The 23881-nt window shown below is 35.4% G+C and overlaps 2 protein-coding genes across 2 annotated transcripts; one reads left to right on the forward strand and one right to left on the reverse strand.

The window, feature by feature from the left end:
- Positions 1 to 4987: 4987 nt before the first annotated feature.
- Positions 4988 to 13985, reverse strand: LOC147287655 (vacuolar-processing enzyme alpha-isozyme-like). The gene is made up of 12 exons (XM_086240940.1): positions 13933 to 13985; positions 11453 to 11510; positions 10412 to 10631; positions 7709 to 7956; positions 7196 to 7360; positions 6950 to 7106; positions 6715 to 6803; positions 6374 to 6573; positions 6042 to 6090; positions 5716 to 5937; positions 5326 to 5532; positions 4988 to 5146 (listed from the first exon to the last, which is right to left on the reverse strand). Exons 1-12 carry the CDS (start codon positions 13983 to 13985, stop codon positions 4988 to 4990), a joined length of 1827 nt encoding a protein of 608 aa, XP_086097066.1.
- A 17-nt stretch (positions 13986 to 14002) lies between these two features.
- VHP2;2 (Inorganic H pyrophosphatase family protein) lies at positions 14003 to 21667 on the forward strand. Its single transcript, XM_086239982.1, has 15 exons — positions 14003 to 14260; positions 15061 to 15434; positions 15631 to 15834; positions 16535 to 16686; positions 16799 to 16946; positions 17020 to 17152; positions 17647 to 17819; positions 18665 to 18785; positions 18951 to 19138; positions 19317 to 19754; positions 19860 to 20024; positions 20123 to 20278; positions 20663 to 20774; positions 20907 to 21126; positions 21292 to 21667. Exons 2-15 carry the CDS (start codon positions 15336 to 15338, stop codon positions 21389 to 21391), a joined length of 2409 nt encoding a protein of 802 aa, XP_086096108.1. The 5' UTR covers positions 14003 to 14260; positions 15061 to 15335; the 3' UTR covers positions 21392 to 21667.
- The last annotated feature ends 2214 nt before the right edge of the window (positions 21668 to 23881 follow it).

Raw genomic sequence — 23881 nt, forward strand, 5'->3', positions numbered from 1 at the left:
CGATTAGGTTTATATTCTTTCTATTTTTTACCTATTGATTTTTCCTGAAGTTTTGGGAGGTTTTTGTCTACTCTCAGTCTCCAACTTTGTTTATTTATAGAAAATGCTACTTATGTCAACTCTTTCTCCCAGCCTACGTGGAACATAACATGCACACTGGTCATCATTACATTAAGAAAGCAGTAATGAGATTAATTACTCTATGCATTGTGATTTTAACTAATGATGAGATTACTGAGCTTAATTTTGTTTCAAACTTTCAAGTACTCTACATTTCAACTAATGCTGCAGAGATTACTTTATGCATCAATTCTACATTAATTGACCGTAATTAATTAAGTGTATTATGTCACATGCATAGACTGATGTCTAGCTCATAGACTGGCTCATTAATTTAAAGGGTATATTATTCCAACTTATGACTCATCTTACTATTTTGATAAGTGTTTCATCACCCTACTCCAATATTCTTCGTCATCACCAGGCATGAGCTTTATGATCCTTTGACGTGGTCCACCATATGGTGGCTTAATTCTTACGAATTGAAATGAATATTCTAAATTCACCAACCCAATTATAAGAACTGATAGGGTAAAAACATTGGACCATTGTTGCATTTTTGAAGGACCTCCCTTCTACTGGGAACGAGTGTCTTAATTAAAGGGGGTTGAGCACTAATGTACGTACATATATACAAAAGCCTATCGAGTCCCTCCACTTGACAACGTACTTTTTAGTTTTCGAGTTAAACACTTTAACACAGGAATTACACATAAAATTAAATATCCTTTAAATTTTCGAGTAAAACACTTTAAGTTTTTTAGTTAATTAATTAAACACTTTAAATCCTCACTGGACAACTTAATTTTAGGAGTTTAGACACTTTAATACAGGTCATCTTATGGGATTACACATATAAAAATCCTCAATTTCCCAAAAGAATAATCACTTATCTACAATTCTACATGCATGCCATGAATGAATATACATGCATGTACCACTTTACTATTTTCCAATCGAAAGCAATATTAAGTTTTGGAGTTTATGTATTCATAGCTATGGCCTATGTTTTAGACCATGCATATATATATGGATAAATTGTTTTCATTCAATTAATGCATTGCTTATTATATGGTATGTGTCTTATTCGCACTGAAGTTGTGTGCACACATTGAAACTACTATGTAAAGGACATTATTTGATGTGTAGAAAACCAATAAAAAGGACAACATAAGTCTTTGGCATATACACATGGCGGTTATTTCTTCTTAAAGTTATTGGCCCTTTTTGGATATTGAAAAAGAAGAAAGAATATTTCCCAAAAAAGACAATATAGCTTGATATGTAGAATTGTTTGATTTACATTAGCTCCACGATCAATATAACAAGGTCTTAATTCACATGTGATGTATAAAAGCAGTTCATTTTTTCTTGTTTTTTATACACAATTGGGATATGCCTGCAGCTATTATAATGACCTTTTAGAGCCACAATTTTTAGTATTGTTATATTCACTGCAGCGATAAAAGAAAAAAGAAACACAAATTAATATTGTTTGACACTCTTATACAAGTCATCTTAAAAGGGATTAAGCATAAAAATGTTCGATCTCACTTATCTACATGCATGCATGACATGAATATGCATATGCATGTACCAATTCACTATTTTCTCATTGAAAACAACATGGTTTTTGGAGTTTGTGTATTAATAGTTATAAGCCTATGACCAATGTTTTAAAATCATGCATATTTGGATAAATTTTGTTCATTCAATTAATGTATTGCGTATTATGTATATTGGTATGTGTCTTCTTGGCACTCGATCAAGTTGTGTTACACATTGGAATTTACTATGTAAAGAACATTATTTGATATATAACAAACCATAATATAGGACAATATTATTATAAGTAATTGGCATATATAGATATATGGTGGTTATTTCTTGTTCTTAAAGAACACTACTTTACCGAAACAGAGAGCAGGATGATGACAACTTGGACTTGTAGGTTTATGTATTTATTGTCTTGTTAATATACTTGACTTGTCTGTGTTTGCAATTATTTTCTTAGTACCAAACTACATGCATATTGTGTAACAAATTGACATTATTATATATGGAAAAAAAAAAAATCATAATCTTTGATGCATGTGTATAGTGATCAAAATATTTCATGACCGGCCACCTAATTATAATTGGTATGGTGGTATGTTTATTTCATTTTCCATTCTGGAAGAACACTAGCTTGTACCTATAGGGAAGCTACACATTCACCAATTAATAATGCTAGGTTCATAAATTATTCACCACAATTTGTTCTCGTAATAATGTACGTGTTTATATACATATTAATTAGTAAAAACCTGTAAGATCATTTGATTTTAAATATAAAAAAACCTGTCCCATTATTTGATTTTAAATAAATAAAAACCTGTCAGATCATTTGATGAGTATTGTAACTAACAAATACTGCCCGTACATAACATGTTATAAGCATATAAAGCAATTAGGAGGTGATTTTAATCACCCGTTAGCCCGTCATACAACTAAAAGTCTAAAACTAATGGTCAGTATGATTTAAATTGCAATAACTAAAAAATATATAGAGTTGAGTCTAATTACTTTTATTTTCTAGAAAACCTGCAAATGATCAAATTATATATCTGATTGCACCGTCGTTAATAAAGAAGATAATACATCAACAAAATATAGAGACTAGTGAGAACAACTTAAAGGTGGGTTGGGTGGGCTATAGGTTCTAACATTGCATGTAAACTTTTTAAAAAACTAAAAAGTAAATAATTATAATCCAGCCCAGCCAACACAATCTTCCGACAGTAATGCTTGAGATTGATGGTGGTGAACTACGACCCATATATCTAAGTGAAGAGGAAATCCCGTCTGAGACTCATATTGCCATACTCCATATATAACATGAGTGTAACTTTCTAGTGTTGTTCATATATAATTCTTCGAACCTGTGATTCAGTGGAAATGATATTTAATTCTCTGAATTTAATTTCATTGACATTATTCAAATACTTAATTTGTAAGAAATATTTAAAGTATGAAGGTTTTCATATTGTCTTACACTCTTACCCTTTCATATTGCATCCCCAAAGTTTCTAGTAGATCATGTGATTTGCTGCTCTCAATATTCATTAACATGTCAAAAGTCATGCACCCAATAGCAAATTAAGTAATTTAGTACTAGCTCTAGCTAGCCTTAATTTGACATAATATGTTGTTTAATTAAAAGGTATATATATGTATAAGTATATGGATGTTCTTACTTTTCTTATAGTAAGGATATATAAGAGAGGTGAAAAAAAGAAGTTGGATTTTCATAATATTTTTCTTCTTTTTTTTTTTGGTGAGGCAACCAAAGTGTGTACAACTGTACATGTATATATAGATATATGTAAAAGGGAAAATGTTAGCAAAAGGATTATAAATATACCCCTATTTTCAGTTGAGGATCCCGATTTCACTTTGATTCAATTAAGGACTATAATTTTTCAAATGGCTCAATCAAGTACATTCCGTCATGTCTGTCACATTTACCGTTAAAAACTGATCACGTGACCCTCACGTGACCAATTTATAGGGGCAAAAAAGTCTTTTCTCATAAAAAAATGAAACTAAATAAATTTAAACAAATTTAAAAAAAAAAAAAAAAATTCCCTCCATCTCCCCCATCTCCCACCTTCGCCACCCCCTGCACCATACCCAGCCCAGCCCCTCCCCTTCCCTCCCTTCCCTTCCCTTCCCTTCCCTTCCCTTCCCTTCCTTTCCCTTCCCTTCCCCTCTCTTTTCTCTCATATCTTTCTCTTTCTCTCTGCCCCCCAGCCAGCTCCCCCTCCCCGTCACCCATCCCCGCCCCCTCCTCCCCCTATACCATCGCCATCCACTAACACACCGCCAAAAACGGCGATTCAGACGGTGGCAGCGGCGACGGAGGCTGTGGGTAACTTGAAAATCAACAAATCAAGTCTCAATCAACTTCAATTTCATTTTAGACACTCCAATTTGATGCAAAACTATTCAAATTGATCCAATTTAAACAAATTCCGAAATGGGCATAGACCCTAAAATTTCAACTTCAACTTTCTCAAAATTGACAAGCTAGATCAAGGGGAAAATAAAGGCCATACCAAGAGGATCAATTTTCACAACTAAATCAACGGCCAAAACTCACCGGAAATGGCAAAAATCGGCGGCGGAAGCCTCCGACCTTCATAGCTCTGATTGGCTCCCGCGGTGGTCCGATGAACGATCGGGAACCATGGTTAGACTCACTGCGACGAGAAGAAGACGTCTGGGCCAGAGTTGGGTCACGAAACTACCGAAAACAACGAGTCAACACAAGAGCTACAACCGGCCGAACTGGGTCTCGAGTTCGTGGTGTTTCTGGGTTGAACCGACACCAAGGAGAGGGAGAAGGAGAAGTGGCGACCTCATCTGGGCTGGGGGGCAGAAAGAACGAGAAAGATATGAGAGAAAAGAGAGGAGAGGGGAGGGGAGGGGAGGGGAGGGGCTGGGCTGGGTATGGTGCAGGGGGGTGGCGAAGGTGGGAGATGGGGGAGATGGAGGGAATTTTTTTTTTTGTTTTTAAATTTGTTTAAATTTATTTAGTTTCATTTTTTTATGAGAAAATACTTTTTTGCCCTTATAAATTGGTCACGTGAGGGTCACGTGACCAGTTTTTAACGGTAAATGTGACAGACATGACAGAATGTACTTGATTGAGCCATTTGAAAAATTATAGTCCATAATTGAATCAAAGTGAAATCGGGATCCTCAACTGAAAATAGGGGTATATTTATAGTCCTTTTGCTAACATTTTTCCTATGTAAAAACCCCTGCATTCCTATTTAACAGTACCAGTCATAAAATTACATATAAGTTTTCCTATATAAAATGCTTCAATTTTCTATATATGATTATTCCTTTACTTTGTCTTTATGGTGGCAATCAATTTTACTTATGCTAGAGATCGATGGGGTTTCACATGACAGGCTTGAACAGATGCAGCAACCATTCGCTCCATGCTAACTCCAGCATTGCACATGTTTGCAATAGCTCTTGTGTATTTCATTCCATATCTTGATAAAGTTCCACAGTGTTTCTCATAAGTCCTCACCTGCATGAAACAAAAACAAAAACAACAAAAAAGAACCTTTTTAGCGGCAAAAAAATTGCTACTAAAACTACAGATTTCGTTGCTAAAAACATTTGGAACGAAATATATAGAGGTCATCTGTATGTGTTTATGTTTGGAATTATATATATATATATATATATATTGTTATGAGGTCTTACGAGCATCTTAAAGCAGTCCCAATCATCTACTAGAGGTTGTTCCGGCGGCCTAACATTCTTCAACACTTTTGAGCTATCCTTGTATCCAAACAAAAGCTTCCCTATTTGATTTATTCTATAGTCCACCTGCTTCCTATAAGCAATTTCATCAAGTAGCTGCTTCTGAGCTTCAAGCTTTTCACCAGACCCCTCAGGAGCTTTATTGAACTGGAAAAAGTGACAGATCATGAACAAATAAAAATGGGTTAATTAATTGTAGGTCTCAATATGTACACACAAAAATGGGGTATCTCTTTTTTTTTTTTTTTTGAAAAATTCAGAACAAATATTCTAATTTTGAGAACCCATAACCAATTGCAAATTGCATGTAGTGAAATTAAATAAACAGACCTTGTGCCAAAAATGGAGGAGATCCGCGTCACGTTGGCTGACAACCCTTGATCTTGAGATTGATGGTGGTGATGATGAGGTGTACTCGGGATTAGTATAGTTATCATTTTCAGGATTTGTGCCCATGTAAGTGAAGATGAACTCCTCACTATGTTTCATACTTCCATATTTCATAACATGAGAGCTAGAATCTAAATAGCCATTTGCTGTTCTCCTTCGAACCTGTACAAGTTAAAGTAGTGTCTAAAAAATTGATTATATATAATGCAACTCTCTTAGAATTAATTAAAGGATGCAAAACTGTTGATGAGGTTAATTTAAATTACCACTTCATATTGCTTCGCCAAAGTTTCTTTGCGCAAATCATGTTTGTCACTGCATGCAACACAACATCAAACAAGTTAATTTTGTGAATTAACATATTACGTCCGATAACTTGACATGTTATATTGTCAGATTGTCAATCTAAATTACTATTAATTAAGAAAAGTTATTGTTTAAATAATTTGATAGGATAATATGATCTCTAGTAAAAAGAAAACAATATTAATTACTTTGATATATACTTAATTTCAAATATAAGATAATTATGTCATATATATATATATATATAATATATGACCGGCCAAATTAAAGTATTGCATGCATATATACATACCAATCCTCCATCCAAGAAATACTATACAAGTCTCCCAAGCAAGTATTGTATTCTGGAGGAGGGCTAGGAAAGTCATCTGGACAATAGATTCCCCAACTGCTCTCTTTTGCATTTGCTGCTGTGGTTGCATATATGCTTATATTTTTGGGAAGGAGGCCCTCAAACATGCTCCCAGACTCACAAGCTTCAAGATAAAACACCTATTTGTATATATTTTGCAATTAATTCCACAAAAATTAATGGGTTTTCATTAATTAAAAATCTCTATATATACCCAAATATTATAAAAAGATATGAAAATTAAATAAGTAAAAACTAATTATAGTGCTAGCTAGCTATACCATGCTTTTGTACCCTTTAGCAGCATGCTTCTTCTTCAGCACATCTATGAGATCTTTAGCATAAACATAGTCGCCATCAACAGGCATCCCTAAATACAAAATATCGTTGATATTAAATTTCATGAAACGATCATCAATTCGATATCTTAATTATTTTAGGATAATTATAATATATAAAATTGTATTATACAATTAATTATTAATACACAGTTTTTATATATATAAAGTTACTAACCAACCATCCCAGGACTGCCATGGTCAGCATAATATATGAAAACATGATCATTTGGACCGCTATTCAGAACCTTGCCGCTACCACCAGTGAGGGCACTTTTGTTCCCAAGAATAACAGCATACAAGTTGCCGGAATTAACATCCTTTCCTGTATAATCCTGGAAGAAAAAAAATAATTTACATTTACATTTTAATTAATATTAATTAACATAATTTGAAGTTGAATTGAATATAAAACGATGACTACCTTGGGAACTCCTTCATAAACATCATTGCCATTTGGCTTGTTGATGATGACACCTGGCCTTGGATTGTGTGTGTTAAATGCAATATCATCATACATGAAAACAATGATGTTCTCATCTTTTAGTCCCCCTTTCTTCAATATTTGGTATGCATGACACACATCAGCCTGCATATTTAGCACAAGAAATTTGTTAGCATTAACAAAAGAGTAAGCCTATATATGTTACAATGTTATTAATTGTGAGAATCTACTTGAGTAATATTATTATTTGTATTATCGCAATTGATTATGTTGCATGTATCATTTCTTTAATAGAGATGAGATCTACATAAATAATTGAATTTTACACAGTTGGAGATTTCACTTCTATCTATTAGAAAAAAAAGTAAACAAGACAGGTACAAATAATTTTATGTGTGAGTCTTACCTGTGTGAAAGATGTGATCAACAATATATATATATAATCAATAATTTCAATACAAATCAAAATAATTTTGGCAAATTAATTAAGACCTGATGTCTATAGTTCCAATATCCACGAGACCCAGCAACCAGAACTGCCCATCTTGATCCATTGGTTCCCTTAGCAATATTAGGACTGATGAAATGATCTAATTCCACTGCTTCTGATGATGGTGAAGTGGATGCATTTGCAGTAAGGCACCAGCAGCTCCCAACAGTAAAACTCAGCAGTGCAAGAAATAGAAATGCATTGCAACCATGGCAAGGCATTGCGATTATATATGAATGATTAAGGTCACCTGTAAAAGAACCCACCTAAAAAAGTTAATATATATGCTAATCATATATATAAAATATTTAGAGTCAAAGAGATACAATTTTTGTTGATGTAATTTAATTTGATGAAACTATTACTTAATTTAATTTCTCTTATGAAAATTAATTAATTAACTAATAGTCATATATATACAAACATTTATCAAGTAGCTAGCTAGAAAGAGAAATTTTACATTATAGAAAACAACATGAAGAATAAAGAGAGAAATTGAAAAAACTAACTAATTAATTAACTAAACTACTTACTGTTTGTGGGAAAATCCACATCAATCCGAACAGCCAATCACAGCTCGACACGTGGCTGGTCAACATCCACCTCGGAGTTTGACTCTCAGTGGTCAAAACTTTGACCCCCACGTCATCACCACTCGGCATCGCCTCTGCCAGTTCAGACCGGATCTCCACGCCGGCCCTCCATGTTCGGTCCGAGCCGAACCGATGATCTTCCATGGGATCGAGTGTCCATCTTCCCACGATCATCCCGGTCCGGCTCGGCTCGGCACAGGAGATGGCCTCTTTTCGGGTTCTGGCGTCGATCAGTTAGAGCTCGGAAAGACCCCCAGTCTATGGGACCGGCTCGGCCTGGAATCCCATGCCCGATCCGACCACACATGGACTTCGTGTCTTCACATGAAAACATGTGTTCGTATCGGCTCGGCTCGGCTCTCCGCCGCCATTCCCAGGAAGATCACGATGGGACGAACCGCCACACTTGAATGCACCTGACACAATCTTCTGACAGACAGAATATCAGGCTTGCATTCATGACTGCTGGACAGTTTGCCTGGACCTTCCAACCTTGCATTTAATGGAGCATTCAATGCAGCATTCAATGCTGAGGAAGCAAGCAGCTGAGCATGCAACTAGGTCTGACCAGGTGCGTGGGTCTCTGGCAACCATTCATTCACATGCAGGTAACTTATTCATTAAGTTTTCCTTTGCCTATATAAGGCACCACATATGCACAAAATGAGGCACCTAGCAATCCACCAATATACACGCAAAAACACTTGCATTCCCTTCTACAAAAAAAGCCTACCCAACTTGCTGAGAATAACCCAGAACATTTGCCTTGTTCTTCCCTTTCTCCCAAGTTCTTCCTTTGTTCTTCCTCACCCACCATCAAACACCACCACTGATTTCATCATCGGAGTGTGTTTGGCTGGTACCACACCGGTCCATCTCCTTTGATCTTGTTTTTGTCTACAGGAAGATCTCATCCAGCATCCACTTCATCATCCAACAAAGCACCTGATCAGCCAGGTCAACTTATCTAAGTTGTTGCATCTACCTTACGAGAATTTGCATCAACACTTACCAAGAGAGATATTCTGCAAATATATTCTCAGGAAACTTGCAGATCGAGAAACTACTTCTATCTAGGCTAAATAGTTAGAAACTTCACTCGAGCATTTTTTGTTTTGTTTTTTTGGGTAAATGAAGCTTTACTCAAGCTAGCTTTTCAATTAAGGTGGTTTCTTACAATTAAGAAGAAGGCATGTAGTAGCTAATTTATAGATTTTCATGGCTGAAAACCAATGGCTCAAATCAAATCTTCGATATGAACTAGAAAGAATGATAAAGTGATTATGGACACATCCCCTTTCCAGTAAGATTCATTCATAACAAAATTGGAAGTAAGTAATTATGAGTCAGTTTCGATTAATTATGAAATTTTATGGTTGGTCAAAAAAATAATTAATTATTAGATTGCTTTTTACTTTTTTTCTTTTATCACATGAGTCACATTTTGTACGTTTTATTTCAGACGGGCCCAAAATTATGGCCTTACCATTGTTAGAAAGTACAAAGTTGAGACAAGCTATCCATTGCGCATGCAACGTGTAGAACTCTGAGAGAAAGATTGAAATAAGTTAAATAACTTTTCATGGTTAGGCATATCTATTCACCTCTATTCAATTATGCATTAATTAAAGTTGAAATTATATAGTGTGACACCCTTTATTGGTAGCACAAAATGAGGTGGTAATTGAAAACTTTAATCCTTATTATCCAATTGTCACTAATTTTTGTTAAAATCGAGATACTTCAATTTCTATTGCTTAATCATTATCATATTCTATGTCACCAATAAAAGTAAATTTTGCTCACATTTCTTATAGTGTGTATTCCTTGTTTCATTACGTCATTCTATATTCATTACACACATACAATGTGTGGATAAAGTTATAACAATTTTTTTTTAATAAAAAAAAGAGATAAAGTAAGTTATGATAAGAGAAAGTAGGGGTGGGTCGGTGTCGGTAACCGAACCGCCAGCCACATACCGTCGACCGACCGACAAGGGTCGAAATGGGCAAAACGCCAACCGCTACCGCCACCGACTCTGTCGGTGAACCGACTGTCGGTGAAACCGCAAGTGACGGTCGGATCGGTTCGAAATGGATCCAAACCGACCAGCTTTCTGTTTGGGTGTGGCTGTGCTTGGTGTGGCTGTGCGATGGTTGCAGGACTTGCAGGTTGAAGAAGAAGAAGAAGCTGCAGCGGCATCTGAGGTTATCCATCGCGGCGACGGCATCTGAGGTCGTCCATCGCAGCGGCGAGGTTGCAGCAGTCGAAGAAGAAAGGTCGTCCATCTCGGCGGCGAGGTTGCAGGTTGAAGAAGAAGAAGAAGTTGCTGCGCGCCAGAAACAAGGAGAGGAAAAAAAAGAGAAACCAGGAGAGGAGAAGAAGAAGAAGAAGCTGCTTGCTGCCAGAAACCAAGAGAGAAGAAGAAGATGAAGAAGGGTCGGTCGGTGCGGTTTACCAACGGTATGGGGGTTTAGAAGCCGCCTCCGCCTCCGCCCCCTGTCGGATCGGTTAGAAAACCGCAACCAATGCGTCGGCTCTCGTCGGAGCGGTTGCTTGGCGGATCGGTCGCGTCGATTTTCGGGTGCGGTTCGGTTATAGCGGTATTCCGACCCACCCCTAAGAGAAAGTGGGTGGATAGAAGATTATCTTTTAACAATATATATATATAATATGTTATATTGTCTAACCAGGGAACATTTTTCTCTCGTAAATCAATATAAACACTGAAAACTTGAGGTCTATTTTTCTCTTGATAGTTGCTAGTAACTTGTGGTCCAATAAGAATATTTCTCACTTGTAATGTAAAATATGAGAAATATTAATATATAGATATAGATATATATATATATATATAAAACATTACTATTTGTAAATAAATTGCTTAAAATTATATAAAAAATAATTTGCTTAAAATAATTGCAATGCCATTGTGAGGGTGGTGTCTTACTCAGGAGATTGTTGACAGGGAAATCCGACCATTGTGAATGTGTGATTATAACTCTCCATCCGTTACAAACTTACAAACCTCATAAAAGTCATGTTTTTCTTTTTTGTTTGACTGATTATAAAAGTATTGTTGCTTGGGTTGGCTAGTGTGCAATATCATTATTAAGCTACAAGGATTCTCGCAACGGGTTATCCACACACTGATCTCAACGGATCCAATACAGAAATATTTTCTGCCAATTTTATATAAGAAAATTGTCTGGATGAAATCTTATACAATAATGTAAGATCTTATATGCAGATCAGGATTCTATACAGCAATTCTTTATACATGAAAAATTTCTTATATAAGAATAATATTGAGAGTTTTATAAAATTTCGTTCGGACAAAGTGTGGATGACCTAAGTGTGGATGCGAGAACTACTCGATTAAGCTATTGACTAATATAAATATATAATAATATTATGTTACTAAACTATGAATATAAACCACATATTATGAATTAATAATCGATTCAAATTTCCATGTAAGTATATGATGTGATGACTAAACATGAATTGGTTAATATTATTGAGTTTCCATCAAAAATAGAGAATTTGAGAATTTTTTTTCTTCTTGTTTTAAAATTTTTTAATTTAAAATATTAGTAAAAAGTGGATAAGAAGTGGGTAATATGCTTTTGATTAAACAATTGCTTTGTGTATAAGGGATCATGCTTTGTATTTTGTGTGCAAATACGATTGGCACCGGCATTGAAATGACTGTGTAACTAATAACTAATAGGAGCAATTACCAAAAGCAAAAAAAAAAAAAAAAAAACACTAAATAGTAGCATGGTGATAAGCCATGCTTTTGACTATTTTATGCATACAACCTTTATTGTTTGTTTTCTTTTTTTTTTGGTAGGAAAAAAGAATCAAGACTTTTATTATTAAAATTATTGTTTGTTTTCTTTCCATACAAAGTATTATTCTATGCAATGACCACATGTAGTATGTACCAAGTAATCCTTTGGTTCTACTAACGTTCATTTCCCAATTGATGAGAGGGACATATATAGGCTGCTCCAAGTTTTGTTGTCGGAGTCCACTAACACCATAGAAATCCTTAAAATGAATTGCAAGTTATTTTATTTGAAACACGAAAATCTATAAATTTAAATGTAATTTATTCACCCGATTGAATCTTAAAAATTTAAATTTAAGAAATAATACGAGAAGTATGTGGTGGAGTTGGTGATGGGTGTGGATTATTTCTTAAACTTTATTATTTTGAAATTTTGAAAATGATAATAGGTGAAATTTGAGGTCATAAATTTTCTTTTGACCCAACATTCCCCATATTTTGAATATTATTTATTTATTTTTTTGTATAGATGATATCAAACTAGAAAATTAGAAATTGGCACTTTCAAAATTCGGACTGTTTTCTAAACTTTAATTTTCTTATTTAACAGGTGGTCTTACTCTTAACAAAAAAACAAAAAAGAATTAATTGTTGAGAGCAGTTTTGCTCACCTCCTTTAACTCAGGTGTATGCTCACCTCTCATCTAAAATACTGCCATGTGTTTAAAAAACTAACCATGAGTTAATTTATTGTATTTAATTATTTATGATGTTATATTGGATTATTTTTTTTAATTAATTAAAAAAATAGATAAAAGGTGTATACATGAGAAATTGACCCAAAAAAATTGGATGTGGTTTTTTGGGTACTGGAGGCTTATTAGAAAAGAGCAAAAAAAAAAAAAGCAAAAATTATTAAATGCATGTGGTTTTTTAGATACTAGAGGCGTATTGTAGAAGAGCAAAAAAACAAAAGAAGTAAAAATTATTAAAAATAATTAAATAAAAGAGAAAATAAAAATTAATAGGTAATAAAAAAGTGAAAAAAATTGAGTAATAAAAGATAAGGATAAAAGTAAAAAAGATTTGTCAAATTATTTTTAGAAAATTAGGATTAAATACCAAATATCAATAGTTTTTTAATAAAACAGTAAGACACTAATTTTTTTAGTTTAGATACTAACTTAGAGTAAAACATTTTGGATTAGGTCACAAATCAGTTTGTTATACAGTTGTGACTGTCGAATAGTTACAGTTGCAATTGTCGAACAGTCACATTTGTGACTATTTAAAATTTATAAAAAATCAAAATTTTTAAGGGTTTCATACTTTTGATTTAGGTTTGGGGGATAAAGTCCTATAACCCAAAGACTAAATATTAAAGTTTAAGCCTTACAAATATTGAAAAAACAATAAATCAATAAAAAAGTTATGACTGTTAGACAGTCACAGTTCGATATAGCCATATTTTTTAAAGTTGGTACCTAAATTGAAATTTAATACCTAAAGTAAAATGACATAAATATTTTAGTAGTTGAAATGAAAAAACATTATAATTTGGTACCTAAAGTCAATGGACCTAATTATTTTTCTCTCTCATCATTATAATATCACAAATAATTAAATACAATATATTAACTCATGGTTAATTTTTTAAATACATGGCAGCATTTTAGATAGGAGGTGAGCATACAACTGAGTTAAAGGAGGTGAGCAAAACTGCTCTCTTAATTGTTGGTCAATGCTTGTCATTCCAAACAATCTGCTGACATGGCATCATTTGATTGGGTCGCTGACATGGCATTACGCCACGTGGCAAATAGCAAAAAACAACCGAATATCCGAAGGCACCCTCCCCGTGCTCTCCAAAGTCGAAACAGTCACCATTGTCAAAACGTGAAATGAAATAACAATATTATCAGATCTCACCAAAACTCACTGTAAGAGAAAAATCCAATTATATAAACAAAAGAAATTAAAGAGAGAAATTTTGTCTCTCTGGACTGTCTCCCTCTCTCTCTCCGAAGTCTGTCTCTCAGAAAAGTCTTTGAGTTTTCCTCTCTCTGAATTTTCTTTTAGAGAGAGAAAGAAGAGTGAGAAGAAGAAGCAGCTGTTGAAACCCTAGCCTAGCAATCACATTCATTCATTTCACTCCTTCACTGGTAAGAACATGCTCGTCTTATCTCTGTATGTTTCTCTCTGCAATTCTCGTTTATTCGGTTGCTGTTTTGATTGTTATAGTCTTATAGAGATCTTAATGATCGGTTCCGTTCGCGGCGCTCAATTTCGAATCTAGGGCTTTTGCATTCGGATCTCCATAGGTTTTAGGCAATTTTGTATGGCAAAAGCTTCGATTTTTCATCTTTATTAGTGTTTTGTTTGGGTGCCGATAAAGTGAGTGCTAGGTGTGAGAGAGAGAGAGAGAGAGAGAGAGAGAGAGAGAGAGAGAGAGAGAGAGAGAGAGAGAGATATCCAACTTTTTTTTTGGCATTGTTTCGTTTGCTGTTAATTTCTCTTTTCTAGCATTATCTCGGAAACAAAATGAAGCATTCAAATTACGTTTGGTTATTACATTTTGGCTTTTGGATTGGTCAGTTTTAGTCTAATGAATAGGAGTGTGAAATTCACAGTGGGACCAAGTTTTGTTTTTTGACGTGTTCTGTGTCTCAAATGCTCATTTTCGTTATTAAAGGTGAATGCTACTACCGATAGGAGATTTCGTAGTCCATTATAATGAAAAAGGTAGCTCATTTCTGTGATTTAGTATTTGTTAGTGATAGACTAATTTGTCCTTTTCCTTTTATTTTATGTTTTTTAATTTTCGTATTACATTCTTATTCTAAGAAATTCTTTCATCATAGTTGAAGGTTCTATCATCTATTTTACATGCTGAGGCTTTTTGTTTCTGCGTAATTACATTTCATAATGCAGTCAACAAACTGATGGGTTTCTTATTCAATAGGAAAGTGGCTGGGCATTAAAGAGATTTGAAGACGAATATTTCTTGTTGAGATTTTGAGTTGCGGGGAGGGAAAAAGCAGAGAAGGTTTTGAGTTTAGGGGCATCTGGACCAATAAGCAAAGATACTGCTTCTTGTATGAGGTGACATTTTAGAAAATTTTTTCTGGCCGAATCAGAACATTCAAAATTCAGCGTCCAGGTTCAGGGGGCGACTTGCCCCAAGGTGGTGAGTACAATCCTTTTCCTGTAGCTAGGAAAGTGAATTCCAGCCATACTATGGTCATGGATGACGATTTGGAGGATGGTAAATTGGGGTCTTACCAAGACAGGCCGAGAACATTTCCGAACATGCGTGGGAAATCTTACAACCCATTGGTAAGAATGTTATGTCCAGTTTAGTACCTGTGTTCTTTTTTAATTAGTGTTTGTTTAGTGTAGGGAAAAATTATATCTTTAATTTCTTTTCTAGACACATCTTTTCTTTATTTTTCTTGTGTTGCCTTAAATTGAGAGAAAAAAAAGTCCACAGTTTTCCATATTTCTTATGGTCTTGACTTCTACATTTGTGCAGATTTTTCGAATTCTGATGCGAATAAATGTCCGTGTTCTTTTTGTGATATTGCTTCTGGCACTTGGAGCGGTCTTTTACATTGGAGCAAGCACTTCTCCTATCATTGTGTTTGTCTTCTCGGTTTGTATTATCAGCTTCCTTTTGTCATTGTACCTTGCTAAATGGGTTCTCGCAAAGGATGAGGGACCTCCAGAGATGGTTCAGGTACATCTTCTTCCAATGTCTTTATCTGTGAAGTGTTATTAAATTTAATGCATCTATATGATTTATGAGTCATTGAATGTACTGCTAATTTATTGTCCCTTTCCTCTTATGTATTCAAGGTTTTTTCCCCACTGGTTACATTATGTGCTCAAGGTTTATTGAAAATTTTTAGTTGAAGCCTTTGGCTTCATTAGGTTTTGTGCCTTCTTTTCGGTTTTCATCTACATGGATACATAAACTATATATACCATGAACTACAATTTTTTTTTTAAATAAAAAAATCAGTATGGAGTTGATAATACACCAAGCACAGCACAATAGGTTTGTTGGATTTGGTGCTGAAATATTTGTATTACATGCACATCATCACGGTTGGCTTGCAGACCAAGTACTAAACTGTTTTCAGTTCTCATGTGTAAGAAGAATTGAAAGAATCATATGTTAATTTTTTATGAGTAATGAAAGGCATAATAGCCAATGGCCTAACTGCATTAGCAGGTTGTAAACTAGAGTCTAGCTGACAAGTCTCCCCTTAATGCCTAAAGTGTGATGTTTACTTTTTGGCCTGAGTGTAAAGTATGATAATTGGGTCTGCTGTTTTCTAAGAATGAAAAGACTAAAGATGGTCTGATATGTTGTTTAGTGATGACATTCGTTAACTCTTCATGTGATTTACATGAGCTTGTCATTTCTCTTTTAGATATCAGATGCAATACGTGATGGAGCTGAAGGTTTCTTCAGGACCCAGTATGGGACCATCTCTAAGATGGCATTTTTACTGGCTGCGGTTATCTTTTGCATATATTTGTTCCGCAGTATGACTCCTCAGCAAGAGGCAGCTGGTATTGGGAGGTGATATTATGAGTTTTATATTCATTATAATGCTGTTTACGCTCTTCACCCCAATCAAAAGGAAAAAAATTTCTGTCAACAAAACTTCATGATTCTGAACTTGCTGATGCAGGTTCACTTCTGCATATATTACGGTAGCTGCATTTCTTTTGGGAGCTTTGTGCTCAGGTGTCGCAGGGTATGTTGGGATGTGGGTGTCAGTTCGTGCGAACGTTCGAGTCTCTAGTGCTGCAAGACGGTCTGCAAGAGAGGCATTGCAGGTCTGTGTCTTATCTAGTTAATTTTCTGAGAACACATAAGATTCATATTTTATAGGGGAAATACCATGTGCAGATAGCTGTTCGTGCTGGTGGTTTTTCTGCTATGGTGGTTGTTGGTATGGCTGTAATTGGCATAGCCATCCTGTATGCCACATTTTATGTTTGGTTGGGAGTGGATTCGCCAGGTTCAATGAAGGTTACTGACCGTATGTGTTGACTATCCTTGCTCCTTGGCTTCTGATTATGATATTATTACATAAGTTTAAACAAGCTTTATTTTCTGTTCCTATTTCTTTTATCATATGATGGGACACTAAAGTGTAGTGCTGTGTCTTCTTAAGATTTACTGTTGCAAGCTTTACTAGACCATCACTTATCCTCAGTATTTTAATTATATTTTATATATTTTTATGAATATCTTCTGGGTTATCTTTTGTTTCCTGTATTGATTTATCTAATATTGAATATATATATATATATATATTTGAGGATCTTGGTTAGATTTTCTTCAATCTGTTTGTGTATGTATTTACAAACTTACAACTACCCTTTTGCTCCATTCTAACCTGTTCTAGATACTAAGTGATAGATTTGGCTCAAATGATTAAATTGGAATAGCCGTTTGGCTCCATATGCATTTTTTGCTCTTTCCATTATTTTTCTAGCTCTGGTACTTGACTTTGATGTACTTTACTTTCAGTGCCTCTTCTTCTGGTTGGATACGGCTTCGGAGCTTCTTTTGTTGCTCTATTTGCTCAGTTGGGGGGTGGAATATACACAAAAGCAGCTGATGTTGGAGCAGATCTTGTTGGAAAAGTAGAGCAGGGAATTCCTGAGGATGATCCTAGGAATCCTGCTGTGATTGCAGATCTGGTAATTTTTTTTTTCCTTTGTTAGCTTCATTTAAGGGCCTATGGTTTGGGTTAAAAACAATTTCTGATATGATGTTCACCTTTTTTCCTCACATGGCTTTATTTATTATTAAATTTGGGGTGGAAATCAAAGGAAAAAAGAGTGACCATTGAAATTTTTGGAACCCCAAAATGCTAGGTAGTAATTTTTTACATTGAAGGCCTAGTTCCATTTCTGTGTGTTTCATATCCACGACCAAATTTTTTGTTAGTCTATTACTAGCCTTGTCCATTTATGGGTCTTAAGGTCAATGAAACCTTTTATTTGTTTACAAGGTGATAGGAAAGGCACTTTTTCCACCCTATGGTAAGTTGTATGGCTCAAGGTGTGGAAATTGCTTTTTGCTAAATAAAAATAAAATTGAGTGATCACTCGTAAGAGCTAGTGAAAATGAATGACAGGTGATTTGTTTGATAGATCTGTGAATTGAGAAACATGTCAATGTAACAAAGGTAGTTGTATTTGATGTTATGCTCTCGGGCATTGAGGACAAGCCTCAATTCATATGAAAGAATTCCTTGTATGCATAAATATAATAATAAGATAATCGAAGAGAAATACAAAAAACAAAGGAGAAGAAATTTGGTGAAAGTATAAGCATATTTGTATGACTATGGTTGCATAATTATAGACATTGGTTAACTTGCATGAAGGTTTTGTGCAGATATACCAGAAATGAAAAAAAGGTTTTAATCCTTTTATCCATTGTTGAGAATTTCACTGAATAAATTTCTATCACGTATAGGTCAATTTATTCTTCTAAATTTATTGATTTCACTTTGATCATTGAAATAATTTCAATTAAGGTTGGAGATAATGTGGGCGATTGCGCAGCTCGAGGTGCTGATCTTTTTGAAAGTATTGCAGCTGAAATAATCAGTGCTATGATACTTGGGGGAACAATGGCTCAACGTTGTAAAATTGAAGGCAAGCACAAGTTTGGTGTTGTATTTTAAAATATTTACACACACTCAAGGACATTTGTCTTTAGCTGTGTGCTTTGACCTTTTCTTTATTATTGTTACTGATTTTGTTCAAACAGGGTCATCGATTTCTGATAAAGACTCACCTATGCATTCACTGTTTTTGCAGATCCGTCTGGTTTCATCTTGTTTCCTCTGGTTGTTCACTCTTTTGATCTGGTGATTTCATCAGTTGGCATATTTTCAATTAGGGGTACACGCGATTCTGGTGCAAAGAGTTCTACTGAGGATCCTATGGCAATTCTAAAGAGAGGATATTCTATTACAATAGTTTTGGCTGTTCTGACATTTGGGGCGGTAATACTTCATTGGCCATTGCATCATGTTTCTGTTTTCTAACAAGTAACAATAATGTTCAGCTGCTAATTCACAGTTTTATCTTTCATTTTCTTCGTCATTTGAAAATGTCATTGTTTTAAGTTCAGACTTCCTAATTTTGAGCCACTATAGTCATTGTGGATGTTTTATTCTACAGTCTACCCGATGGTTACTTTACACTGAGCAAGCACCATCTGCATGGTTTAACTTTGCCTTGTGTGGGTTGGTTGGCATCATCACAGCATATATTTTCGTCTGGATTACCCAGTACTATACTGATTACAAGCATGAGCCTGTACGGACATTAGCTCTTGCAAGCTCCACAGGTCACGGGACTAATATAATTGCTGGTGTCAGTTTGGGTCTGGAATCAACAGCTCTTCCTGTTCTTGTCATTAGTGTATCTATTATCTCAGCTTTCTGGCTGGGCCAAACCTCCGGACTTATTGACGAAAATGGAAATCCAACTGGTGGGCTGTTTGGAACGGCTGTAGCAACAATGGGAATGCTCAGCACTGCTGCTTATGTTCTCACTATGGATATGTTTGGTCCAATAGCTGATAATGCTGGTGGAATTGTAGAGATGAGTCAGCAGGTAGCCCTTGAATGATGAATTCTCTAAGATTATTGTCTTAGTCTGTGAAAACTATTCCTTTGTTTTTTTTTTTTTTAATAATTTAGCATACATGTTTCCTTACAGCCAGAAAGTGTTCGGGAGATCACCGATGTTCTTGATGCAGTAGGGAACACTACAAAAGCTACCACTAAAGGATTTGCCATAGGATCTGCTGCACTTGCATCTTTTCTTCTGTTTAGTGCTTATATGGATGAGGTAGCTGCATTTGCTCGTGAACCTTTCACACAGGTAAGCAAAACTGCTCTTCCACCATTGATATATTATTTTCCTGGTTTCAACTTTCAAATGCCATTCTGTTTAATTTGAAATTTTTAATTCATTACCAGGTCGATATCGCCATTCCAGAAGTGTTTGTTGGTGGATTGTTGGGCTCTATGCTTATCTTTTTGTTTAGCGCTTGGGCTTGTTCAGCAGTTGGCCGAACTGCTCAAGAGGTTGTTAAGGAAGTAAGAAGGCAATTTATTGAGAGGCCTGGTATAATGGTTAGTATAAGTTTTCCTGCTAATTTCCATGCTGTAAATCTTTTACCATTATAAAGTCAAGATCTTCTTTGGGATCACAGGCTTAATGTCCTAAATTCCCTTTAAATACATAAGTTAATTAATTCACAATCCGTTTACAAAAATGGATATCATTGCAAGTAAATTAAAAGTGAGTATCAAAGTATATGATGGTATTATTGTAAATAAATTGACAGCAAGTGTCGAAATGAAATAGAAGGGAGAGAACGTGGAAAAGAAGTTAAGCAAAAGGAGATGAGACAAAATTATAATGTATGCGGCACACACCATATATGTGTGCATGACTGCTAGTTAAATAATGAATCTAGCCGTGTAATTATGCTTTTTATAACATGCTTGCTGCAGGACTATAAGGAGAAGCCAGATTATGGTCGTTGTGTTGCTATTGTAGCATCTGCATCTTTGAAGGAGATGATAAAACCTGGTGCCTTGGCTATTATTTCACCTATAGCAGTTGGTGGGTCAATTATCCCAATTTCTCATTATGTCCTTTCCTTGTCTTTTCCTCTTAAATGCTTCCATGTTTGACCATTCCTCTTTTCTTATATGATGATTGATGAAGGACTAAATCTTGCTTGTATCCTTGCAGGAATTGTGTTCCGGATCTTTGGATACTATACCGGACAACCTCTACTTGGTGCCAAAGTTGTGGCCTCCATGCTGATGTTCGCTACGGTTTCGGGCATTCTCATGGCTCTTTTCCTGAACACAGCAGGTGGTGCCTGGGATAATGCAAAGAAGTACATCGAGACGGGGGTTCTTGGTGGCAAAGGAAGTGAATGCCACAAGGCCGCTATTACTGGAGATACGTAAGTCCTGTTAATCTTTGTTGTTCGTTGATGTTAATTCTTATTGTTATCATCATTATTAATTCTTATTGTTGTCTTCATTGTTCTTATGATGCTCTCTCTCTCTCTCTCTCTCTCTCTCTAACAATTATGTGATGTGGTTTTATTTGTTTGTTTGAGTTGCAGAGTGGGAGACCCATTCAAAGACACAGCAGGGCCTTCACTGCATGTTCTCATCAAGATGCTTGCTACGATAACGCTGGTCATGGCTCCTGTCTTTCTCTGAGAGTTGAGTTGTTTATAGCAATTGCGTCTTGCAAGTTTTATCTTGAATATTACTTAGAAATGCGGATATAATACAGAGAGATAGGTGTTTTGATGATGTATATTTGAGGGTGCCCTGATTCATAGTCAATACCAAATTGTCTTTTTTTTCTCACTTAAGATTGAATAATAATTAATTCTAATTGGCTGCTCTGCTCATTCTAGTGCAATGTAGCGTTTACGAGTATGACTGTAATATTTCTTCATCACATAATTCATCATCTGGTTGGAGGCTTTATCCTCTCTTCTTCATATATTCAATATTTCCAAGCTTGACTAACATGAAGTGGCATGGTGATGGCTACTAAAAGTTACTTTTGCACAACCTGTTTGATGAATGACCCACTATCTTATATTCCCTTCAACATGGGGAGACTAACCCTATTACGAGAACTCAATTTATCAAATAGAAGCTTCTTTTTCCGGTCGAAAAAATAAAAGCTAATTAGTCTAAAAATAAATAAATGGTTATTTATTAGAAGTTTGGGAAGTTGGTTTCCACTTTTTCTAGTGTAAGATAAATTTTGATGCAGGGATGAAGATTCGAATTCGGGACCTCTTCCTATGAAATGATAGAGAGAAATATCAGGGAGAGTAGGAGATATCAAGATAATCTGTTTGACTGTTGAGGAATTCATGCAACATGACTCGACTCTCTCTCTCTCTGTCAATGGGCGTTCACAACTACTTCTCCATATATCTGGGAAACTGATATAATCAGTATCAGATATTATAGCCTTTATCCTTGGTCCTTTTTCCATTGTAATCTCTATCGATGTCTTCATCTTTTGTAACCTTTATCCTTAATTGGTTTCAGGTTTAGCCTCTACTAAATTCTGCAAGTGTGTCTATATATTATGTAGTTCAAAATACACTTTCAAAGTCGGAACTATTTTTCTTCAACTTCATTTTCATCATGGTATTCATGGCTGAAGTAGAATCCGAGTTTTCGCAATCTTTCCTCACCAATCCATCAACAACCTCCCAATTACCAACCGTTTGTCCCCACCATGTAAACTTCGTCCCAATCAAACTGACCCAATTTTCCAATTTTGAGTATGTTTTTCTTCATACTCCAATTTTCCACCGTATATCTATGGTAGCTTCAACTTATATTTCTATCAAAATAATTCCAAATACTTTGTACCCTAAAAACACAGAAAAGTAGTTTTTGATACTATGAAATGCAGTGGATTGTTTGTTTATTAACTTAATTATTAGTGTTTGGGTGCACTGCTTAAATTCATAAATGTTTATAGCTAGAATAAACCCAACAGCCAGTAGCCCACCCAGTCCTCAGGCCCAGGCCCATATATGCGCTGCACAATCAATATAGCTTTGGCTTGTAAGCCAAGTCATATATGCCTCAATCTCCTTGTCATAGTCACACTCAAACTCCTCATCATCCTTTCCAGTGTGACTGTATATATGTAACTTCTTTCTTCTTTCTTCATATAACTTATTCATCATGGCATTCATGTCTGAGTTAGAATCATCCTTGGTCACCAATCCGCCATTGCCATTCTTCCTACCTCCCATTGATCCCAATCTGTTGCCAACCTTGTCTCGGTCAAACTCACCCGCGATAATTATTTTGTCTGGAAATCCTTGTTGATCCCAGTTCTAAAGGCCTATGACATGTTCAACATGGTCGAAGGAGTAGAGCAATGTCCACCTCAATTCTTGGGCAACAACCCCACCACGAAAACTTTGAGTATACCAACTGGGTTAGAAAAGACCAAACATGCATGCTGTGGATCCATGCCTCATTATCCAAGAGCCTACTTCCCTATGTATGGCTAAACTTGGAGAAACGTTTTGGTTCTGTTGCCGTCACAAGACCTGGTGTGCAACATCTCAAGGTTCAGAGCCAAACCCTATGGAAGCAATTAACGTACGAAAGAAGATCACAATAATGCTGAAATACCTAGAGTCCCCTCTTAATGATTGTGATTTAGTTTCTTGCATCCTTGACGGACTTCCATCTGAATACGATGCCTTTGCCAACTGGGTCCGATCCAATCCACCTGCGCCCCCAGAAGACTTGCATGGTTTACAACTGAGTTCAGAGGTACGTTGTAGTTAAAAAGCGATCAGCAGAAGCAGGAGCCAACTAAGATGAGAAGGGAAAATACAAGTGATCCATGGGATGATAATCATGATTTGATGATTTTTGGGGGCATGATTGGTGCTAGCTCTGTTGGGGTTGCTGATGAATTGCTCCAATCAATTAGTCTTGTTTTTCATTAATAAAAATAAAATAGTTTTTAATTACTTTTTTTTTGTCACAAGTTGTTAAATATTACTTTTTCTATCTTCTCCTTTTTTTTTTTTTTTTTCTTTTTTCTTTTTTTTTCTACCAACCCATCAAGTTGTCTTTCACTCAAGACTTACAGTCTATAAGTCTCCATACATTTGTTTGGGGGTCATCATGATCGTGTTCATTGGCTTT

This window comes from Dryas octopetala, chromosome 4 (assembly GCF_963921425.1).
Source record: "Dryas octopetala chromosome 4, drDryOcto1.1, whole genome shotgun sequence".
Lineage (NCBI taxonomy): Eukaryota > Viridiplantae > Streptophyta > Magnoliopsida > Rosales > Rosaceae > Dryas > Dryas octopetala.